We start from the raw sequence: 8,924 nt of genomic DNA, 5'->3' as shown, positions 1-8,924 counted from the left end.
GGGGGGGTGGGGGGGAGATGGAAAGTTTGAGTACTTGAGTAAACGCGTCTGAATCGCGTGTGCACACACACCCACGCCCCCCCCCTCTCTCCGTATAGAAAGGGTTACTACACACAAAAGAGTTGGAGAAGGAAATTTCTCTGCACGAATAACAAAGGTCATGTAAGATCAAAAGATCAAAAGGGTATATATATTCTCTCCTCCTTCTACATCTCTCTACAATTCTTTACTTTATTTTTTTTCGCACATGTGCGTTTAAATCTTAGCACCATGCACAAACAACCTCGTTCCATGCGTAGGCTTGTGTTCCTTCTCACCGGCCTCACCTGCGCGACCACCAAACACGAGTTGGGCACGGAGTTTCCAGTCCAAGGGGATCTTCCAGTGCTCGGCGGCCTTGGGGTCGACGACGGGGTTGTAGTGCTGGAGGTTTGCGCCGAAGCCTTCGGCTTCGAGGGCGACCCAGAGGGCGAATTGGTGCATGGCGTTTGTTTGCTCGGACCAGTCGCCGAAGTGGTGGGCGTAGGGGGCTGTTGAGGGTTAGTATGGGAGGTTGGGTGAATGGGGGAGGTGGGGGAGGGGAACGTACGGAAGGCTTTGCGGAGGGCTTCGACGGGCTCGGGGTCTTCGTAGAAGAGAATCTGGGGTTTTGTTAGTCTATGTTTTTGTGCTTCTTGATGCTTCCGGTATAAGACCGCGCAATTGGTGGTTGGGGACGATGCTTGGGTCTTGTATGGTGGGGCAGTACAGCCCTTGCATACATCTCAAGACCTCCACAGCGACGACGATATAAGAAGAGAAGGGATACATACTGTTCCGTAGCCAGCCTTGAATCCTCCAACTCTTTCTTGGGTTCCGGCGAACTTATCCTCGGGGGTAAGAGGCTTTAAGACCTCGAGGACGTAGTCCCAGAACTGGTCGTGGTCCTTGTTCAACAGCACAACGAGACGGGTGCTCTGAGAGTTAAAGGATGAAGGAACATTAAGCAGAGCCAGCTCTGCGAGTTCGGTAATCCTCTTGTCTGAGACGGGCGATTCCTTGTTGAGTTCATAGATTGTGCGACGCTCCTTGATGGCGTCGAGGAAGGACTTTGAAGCAGCCATGAGGGGCGATTTTGTTGAAAAGGCTGAAGAGGAAGAAGAGGTAAGCTTGCTCGGTGTAGTGGAAGAGGGAATTGAGGACAATGGTGTCAAATAGAGGGGCGAGGCCACGCTCTTGTATCCCCCGCCGACCCACGCACGATACCTGGCAGCGCGCAGGGTATTGCTCAGCCTCTGCGCCATGGACTCGGATAGTTGAAGTGGGGAATCCGTAGAAAGACGGTTTTCGGAAATCTCTTGGTCCGGTATTTGGAATCCAGTAGATGCTAGTATATTCTGCAGCAGCAAGGCAAGTAGCAAGCCCGATAACAGGCCGATGAACAATGAGCGAGCAGCTAAAACGGCCATGGCATGACGTGATCAGTTGGGGTTTGTACGATTGGCACAAGCAACTGCAGATGCCTTTAGTTAATACTACGATACATACGCGAAGGTTTCATATGCCATCTCACCGCCTAATGTTGCCATCGAAGTCGGCATGTAGTTGTGTCGGGCTGCCGAGGCGATTTACAATCCATCTGTCAGCTGTAGTAATTGAAGCGCGCACCAATTCCGCGCGAGGCTGACATCAACCCCACAACCGCTGAGGCTTACACATCATGTTTCACTTCTGATACTCGACGTCCCACAACAGCCCCGCGTACAACGTGCAAATATGTCGGTCAAGTCACACTAGGCGAACAGGAAACCGATAGATCTACTTTTTGTTTGACAATTACATGGCTATGCCAGTACACCACAAAGCTTTCAAGTTACGAGAACCCGTCTCGCAGAGCGCTACTCTAAATTATGATTCTAGCAGCATTGGCCAAGACTTTTTCTGATAGAACCTTTTGATAGTGTTTCCTATATAACACTTTGTCTGGTAGCCACCGGAATCACGCACCGAAAACAATTCAAACACCCTTTTGCTCACCCTGCTCATGTGGACCTTGATGGGCCATCTTCTCGGTCGTGTCCCGGGAGGATCCGTTTGCATAGCCTCCACGTAGATGATGAGGAACCCATTTGGACGAAGTACGCGGTGTAGTCTCCTCGAGCATGCGATCAACTTGCTCAAGAGAGAGACCTTTTGTCTCGGGTACAAGGAAATAGGCAAAAACAACGCAGGCAGTACACGTGGCACCCCAAACGAAGAAAACATTTGCCTTAAGATTTCCGTAATTCTCATCGACCATGTAGGGAGTAATGAAGCCGATGATGAAGTTCCAGAACCACTGTTCAAGTTAGCGTTGCTTCGTTTAAATAACGTATACGACAATACTACTTACGTTGCTAGCCGTAGAGAGAGCAACGCCCTTGGCACGAATGGGCAGAGGAAAAATTTCTCCAATGACTACCCAGGCTGCTGGTCCCCAGGTTGACGCGAAGAAGAAGATGTAGAAACAGGTGAAGACGATCAGACATATTCCAGCAGCCTTGCTGCCTTCATCGACTGTGCCGACAATGGCAATGACGAACTCGCAGACGAGCATTCCAATGGCACCAGAGATGAGAAGCATGCGGCGGCCAAATTTCTCGATAGTCCAGAAGGAGAGAGGGGTAGATCCGACGTTGACTGCAGTGGTGATCATGGAGATGAGGAAAGCGTTCTCGAGTCCGACGGTCTTGAAGAAGGTCGACCCGTAGTAGAAGACTAATCAGGCGTTAGGGTAATCCATCGTACTTGATGTGTATGACTTACTGAAATTGACGCCAGTCCACTGCTGCATCATCTGAAGCGCCATTCCCAACACGACGCGACGGAGATTGCTAGACGGCTTCCATCCGCCATGAAAGCAATCAGCCCAGCCTGCGCGCATATTACGCATTTCATAGTCGTGATTGTCAGTTAGCTCTTTAAGCTCATCAATGATGTACCTTAATTCGAAATGTTGTCCACGGAGAGTTCCAAGAGCACGTGCAGCATCCTGGGTACGACCTTTCTTGACGTACCAGCGAGGCGACTCAGGAAGCAAGAAAAGCCCGGTACCCAAGACACAAGCAAACAGCCACTGAAGAGCCATGGGGATTCGGTAAGAGCCCGAGTCCATACGATCCTTGGTCGCGTTATCCATAACCGATGCAAGAAGTAAGCCGATTGTGATGCAGAACTGGTATCCAGATACAATGGCGCCGCGGAAGCGCTTCGGGGCCACCTCCGACATGTATAGGATGATGATGGCAGAGACAAATCCGATACCAAAGCCGGCAATCAAGCGACCAGGAACGAGCAGAGCGACGGTAGTAGAAGCGACTTGGAATATGACTCCGACGGAAAAGATGGCACATCCCACAATGACAGTAGAGCGACGGCCAATCCAGTCAGCCACAGAGCCTGCAGCCAGTGCGCCAAAGAAGGTACCAGTGGAGAGAATGGAGACAATAAGAGACTTCTCCCATGTCTTGTAGAGGAGATTGTTGTATGCATCTTTGTCGTGTGAAGGGCCTGATCATATGCTTAGTATATAGACAACATATCAAGCCCCCTCAAAAGTTAGCACCGGGTTTGGACTGGACTTACTCCCAAACTGCTGCTTGAAGAACGACATCCCAAGCACTCCATTGATATACCCGGAGTCATAACCGAACAGAATGCCACCAAAGGCTGCGAAGACGCAGAGGAGATATCCTCGAAGCGTGACGGGTGCTTCGACGCGGTCGTGTGTCATGATGCGTACTGCTTGCTTTCTCAAATAGTGTGGCAGCTTTGGATCGAATTGTAGGTGCTAGAGTTGAACTCGAACGCGCCGTGAGATGGAGTAACGAGCGAAGTGTAGTGAGAAGAGTTATTCTGTCTTGGTGCGATTGGTGAGATATATAGTACACTGACTGATGAGAAAAAAAGGGTTTGTGTGGCAAACGAAATAGGAAAGAGCAGACGGAAGCGACGAGTGAGTGATTGATTGCTTGGCATGGATGTGAGCGCGCAGCTACAGTAGTCTGGAGTGAAACCGCGATAAGAAACAAAACATGACTTGACCTGGTACGAAATACAGAGTTGCGGAGTGATGGCTTAGAAGCGTGCTCGAGATGGACTCGCAGGGCACAAAGCGTGGAGGATATCCAAATTTGTGATAATATACCAAATGACAGAAAGGCAATTTGAAGAAAAGCTGCCGTAATAAGTCCAAGCACCCGGGCCAAGTAGTATGGTAGCGATTGCAAAACGTGGTACCAGGTATCAAACGGAAAGATTCGGACGTGCTCGTCTGACAACCCCGGAGAAAAAAGGGTATACAAAGTCAACCAAGGGAGCGATTAGCACATAATGCAAACGAGACTAAGTCAAAAACCCGTAGAACGTAATTCAACTTCTCGCAGCACCCTGCCGCATCGCCTCACTATAACTCGGCGGCGGCGCTTCGTCCTCACTTGAACTCCTCCTCCTATGATGGTGCTGTGGTTCAGACTGCTGTCCATGACGGGCCTCATCCAGTGCTCTCTGCGCATCCGCACGCTTCTTCTGCATCTGCTCCTGCTGCTGCCTAGTAGTCATTGGCGGCGGGGGTGCAGATGACGAAGTGCCATATATTGCTTCGTGTTGCTTCCAAGATGTCAGTATGCTATGTATAAAGCGCGAGTCTATGGACTGGGGATAATGTATACAGCAATGGCTTTCTTCTCTTTTCGTTCGAGTCTTTTCTCGGAGATTGTGCGGCCGAGTTTTTCGGCGCCTAGACCGATGCTGATGGCGATGAGACCGGCCATGGTGGGTTAGGTTGATATGGTTCGATGGGGGGTAAGATAATAGAATTTCCGTGGAATAGATTGCGAGATGTTGATGTATAGGAACCCTGTTGAGGTGGCAAGGTGGGCTATGAGTACGTAAGCGGATGCTGCACCTGCTCCCTGCCAAAATGGGATGAGCAAACTGTTAAAACAGATGATAGAGGTATGTTACTGACTGGTGGATATCTAGTGATATGAAAATATTATGACGGATTAAGGTTTGCGCCTTGATATGTGATATTGACCACGTCTTCCTAGCATACACTTATTTGTGATTCGGAACTCTTCGGATTATGGCGAGCAGTACCATACAACAGTATTACCGTCTTTATTGATGTTTATACCAACAGCTGCCCGTTCCTGCCGTTATGTACAAATCACATGCAGGTAGTGGTGACGTATGATAGGTGTGGCGCAGCACGCGATGTTCTAATTGGTTAATGCACGGCTGGTGGCGAGAGCGAGGCAAGTGCGATAGAGTATGTTGTGGGAGGCACATTCTGCATCGTTTCATGCAAGACCGGAGGTAGGATTCCCTATCATATTGCGGTCGAATGTGCCGATTAGGGGCTATTGGTGTGATTTGTCAATAGGAAGACACCATTCAGACGAGTAGTATTACTATGTAACTTTGATAGCATGCATCGCAGCCCCCACTTTTCTTTTCTCTATGTGCTGGGGGGTCTAGGCAGCAAATGCGTATGCCTTGTTGATATTGCTAGTGATAGCTGGTTTTCCAGGTGGGAAGAGAATATTGCCATTGGCCACACGCAAGGCAAGAGACTCATGCCTCTCTGTTAAGATTGGGCTATTTACAGTTTCTTTCTCTCCTCGGTTATTGTTGCTGCCAGTTTCTTCTCTACTTTAGTTGCCAACTCCTCCAGCGCTAACATCTTCCTTCCTGCCTTTTTGCCCTCCTCTACTAAACCCTTTATGTACTCCAGGTCCTGTTGTACTACCTTACCTCCATGATGAAAAGATTGAAACTCATGCATTGGAAAAGGCGCTGCCAGATCCGCCAAAGGTCGAAACAGGTACTTCTCAGTGACCCATGACCCAATCAACCACCGTAGCACCCACCCGAGCCAGCCGAATTTAGGCAAGGAGAAGACGTCTCTTTGAGCACGCACCATAAGCTCCCAAGGCATTGTGTTTGAACGAAATTGATCAAGCGGATGGAAACCATCGACGAACCACGCAGTCGTTTGTACCATGGCCACGTCAATGTATGCTTCGAGGAATCCAGGTACAGTCAAGACTTTGAGCCTGCCATCATGAGAATAAACCTCAGAGAGTTTTTCGTCGAGATGTGCTTTGGACTTGAACGCTATGAGCCCGATGCCTCCAGCATGGGGTCTATATAGCATGTCTGCCTGGGATATTACGGCCTTGTCTGCACGTTCTGGGAAGGAGATCTTGGTTGTTGGCTGGTGAGCAAGCATGCTGAGAGCGAGCATGTGCCTGTCCTTTGGAATTCCCATTGTGTCTGCGTAAAAGTCTAGCATCCCGGGACCAGCAACATTGTGAACAAGAAACGACGATGTTCCTCGAATCATGTCGCCAACGGAGCGCAGCGTAGCAGCACCACTTTCGGAGCGTGCAGTATGCATATCAAGTGTGTTGAATACAAGGAAGAACTCTGTGTTTTGTACTTCGGCTGTTGACTCGATGACTCGGTAGTCGGAGAAGGTATGCAGCGTGTCTTCCTCGTAGTTATAGATCTTCTTTGGCGGGAGGGAGGCAGACTTCCGACCAGGTCGAACGAGGAAAGTCACTTCATTTCCAGCAGAAAATTGGTAGCCATGAGTAAGGCCTGTCGCACCACAACCGATAACGAGGACTTTTGGTTTGGCCATGCTGAGTGAGAGAGCGGAAGCTTGAATCAAGCACAAGAGTAATTAGTGAAAAAAAACAGAACTTAATATGTGGTGAGGTCTACCTTGAATATTGATATTGCTCTTTATAGAGACTTGATAGAGACTTGATATGTCCGATAAAATTTGTCCGGTAGAATGATATAATGTATCCGACAAAATTTCTCCGACTTCCAGTAAGATAGTGTAAGCACTGATTAAACCGCCAACCTGTCAGTAATAGGCCCTACTCAGCTTAACGTTAAGCACCAGCTCAACGTCAATCTTGGTCACCCCCCCCAACCAATTTGACTGAATTTTTCTCTTTCAAAAAACGTGATAACGCTTTGAAACTCAAGCGCAGATTAAATAGTTTTCATACAAACATATGCGTAGTAGCAGACTACAATCATATACCTTGTAGTAGGCTCTAAAAGCGCGTCTTAGGATGAGCCTTGCAAATAAAGTGTGCCGCACTAATTGAAGACTTGATTAATAATAGAAGGACGAAGTTCGGTGCAATTGCATTGCGTCTCCTACCGCTTCACAAAACCAGTGAATTGGCATGACTTGGTAAACAATTACTACACTCTCATCGTATATGGCAAAATATGAACTATAAAGCGTGCAGTATTACTCTAAAATGGATGGGGTAGGCACCTCCTGCTACTCTCTTCCTTAAATCGTCATAACCTTCAAACTCCAACATCGGGTTGCAGACCAATTGAAACACTGCCCGTCATCATGCCCATCCAAGCCATTGTTCAGACCTCCCTCGAGGCTGTTGAATTCATCGACACGCCAATTCCCATACCAAAGCCCGATCAAGTCGTGATCAAAGTAGTCGCCGCAGCTTCCAACCCCAAAGACTGGAAACTGACCGTCTGGTAGCTTTATTCCCAACAAAAGCTCATACAAGCGCGCACACATTAACGAGGGGCTAAAAAATACCTTCAGGCAAAACAAGCCTCACAACTCGGGCGACGACGTTGCCGGCATAGTCCACTCTGTCGGCAGCTCAGTCCGCAACTTCCACCCAGGCGACCGCGTCTTCGCCTACCACCAGCCTCACGCCGCAGATGGAGCATACGCCGAGTACGCTGTTGCGCCCGTACAAACAACCTGCCACTTCCCTCCCACCATGTCGTTTGAAGAAGCATCCACGATCCCCACCGCCGCCTTCACAGCCGCCGTAGGTCTCTTCCTCGGCCTTGACATCCGCGCCCCCTTCCTCCCCGCCCCCTCGCCCTCCTCATCCTCCTCATCCAGCAAAAAGCGCCCCCTCCTCATCTACGGCGTAACCACGGCCGTCGGATCCTTCGCCGCCAAACTCGCCCGCCTCGCCGGCATCCACCCCATCATCGGCATCGCAGGACGCGCTACAAACTACGCCCGCACCCTCGTCGACCACGTCATCGACTACCGCCAAAGCGACGCCGACGTCCTCGCCGCCATCTCGGCAGTACTGCAGCGCGAAGGACTCGGCGAAAAGGTTCCGCTCGTCTTCGACGCCATCTCAGAGCACGGCTCCCTGGAGCGCACCGCGCAGTTCATCGACCCGCACGGCGGCCGAGTGGCGACCGTGTTGCCGCCTGCCATGTTTGCGCGCGACAAAGAGGCGTTTGGGTACCCCGAGGGCGTCGAGGCGCGGTTCATCCGCGCTGCAAGGGTTTTTGGTGAAGACAGGGAGTTTGCGCTTGTGTGGAGTGCGTACATGGGCCTGTTGCTGGAGAGTGGGAGGCTAAAGGGTCATCCTTATGAGGTTGTGCCTGGCGGGCTTAAAGGAGTCATTGCGGGCTTGCAGAATCTACGCGATGGCAAGGCGAGCGGTGTCAAGTATGTGTATAGGATTGAGGAGACTGGTCCGGTGGATTTGGGTTCTGTTGAAAAGGGGAACGAGTGATTGGAAATGTTTCTGGTTAGGCTTCTGGGACACTGGAGAGGGAGGTTAGTAGTGATCTCCACATAGAAGTGTTATGAGTAACATATTGAGAGTAGAAAGATCTTCAAACAAGTTTATATTCTCTTGTGCTATGAGAGAAAAAGAGATTAAATGAAAGTAAAGCTCTTATATAATACTGGTTCTTTTTTACTCTTACTCTAGATTTTTACACACACACAATTTATTTACGCCCGGCGGCCGAGCCGAAAGGGCTGCTAACGCTAGTCTAGCTTTACACTTCCTATGCTCAATCTTGGTCTCCCTAGCCCATATGTCTTCTTTGGCCCACTTCTTTATATAGCTTATCGTCTAATTCTA

The 8,924-nt window shown here is 49.7% G+C and overlaps 5 protein-coding genes across 5 annotated transcripts; 1 reads left to right on the top strand and 4 right to left on the bottom strand.

Moving 5' to 3' along the window:
• Nucleotides 1–255: 255 nt before the first annotated feature.
• On the bottom strand, nt 256–1,103 carry COCMIDRAFT_110864 (uncharacterized protein; the record flags this gene model as incomplete). Its single annotated transcript, XM_007695622.1, has 3 exons — nt 256–530; nt 590–641; nt 813–1,103. The coding sequence occupies 3 exons, from the start codon at nt 1,101–1,103 to the stop codon at nt 256–258; spliced, it is 618 nt and encodes a 205-aa protein (XP_007693812.1).
• Nucleotides 1,104–1,996: 893 nt separating this feature from the next.
• COCMIDRAFT_10266 (uncharacterized protein) lies at nt 1,997–3,751 on the bottom strand (the record flags this gene model as incomplete). The annotated part of the gene is made up of 4 exons (XM_007695621.1): nt 1,997–2,317; nt 2,372–2,736; nt 2,785–3,528; nt 3,604–3,751. 4 exons carry the CDS (start codon nt 3,749–3,751, stop codon nt 1,997–1,999), a joined length of 1,578 nt encoding a protein of 525 aa, XP_007693811.1.
• A 638-nt stretch (nt 3,752–4,389) lies between these two features.
• On the bottom strand, nt 4,390–4,790 carry COCMIDRAFT_110868 (uncharacterized protein; the record flags this gene model as incomplete). The annotated part of the gene is made up of 2 exons (XM_007695620.1): nt 4,390–4,626; nt 4,689–4,790. 2 exons carry the CDS (start codon nt 4,788–4,790, stop codon nt 4,390–4,392), a joined length of 339 nt encoding a protein of 112 aa, XP_007693810.1.
• An 833-nt stretch (nt 4,791–5,623) lies between these two features.
• On the bottom strand, nt 5,624–6,667 carry COCMIDRAFT_110869 (uncharacterized protein; the record flags this gene model as incomplete). Its single annotated transcript, XM_007695619.1, has 1 exon — nt 5,624–6,667. One exon carries the CDS (start codon nt 6,665–6,667, stop codon nt 5,624–5,626), a length of 1,044 nt encoding a protein of 347 aa, XP_007693809.1.
• Nucleotides 6,668–7,408: 741 nt separating this feature from the next.
• On the top strand, nt 7,409–8,662 carry COCMIDRAFT_41841 (uncharacterized protein; the record flags this gene model as incomplete). The annotated part of the gene is made up of 3 exons (XM_007695618.1): nt 7,409–7,551; nt 7,622–8,526; nt 8,658–8,662. The coding sequence occupies 3 exons, from the start codon at nt 7,409–7,411 to the stop codon at nt 8,660–8,662; spliced, it is 1,053 nt and encodes a 350-aa protein (XP_007693808.1).
• Nucleotides 8,663–8,924: the final 262 nt, after the last annotated feature.

The sequence above is a fragment of the Bipolaris oryzae genome (genome assembly GCF_000523455.1).
Source record: "Bipolaris oryzae ATCC 44560 unplaced genomic scaffold scaffold_365, whole genome shotgun sequence".
Taxonomy (NCBI): Eukaryota; Fungi; Ascomycota; class Dothideomycetes; order Pleosporales; family Pleosporaceae; genus Bipolaris; species Bipolaris oryzae.
The sequence above is the reverse complement of the archived record's forward strand: the minus strand, read 5'-3'. Positions and strand labels throughout refer to the sequence as shown.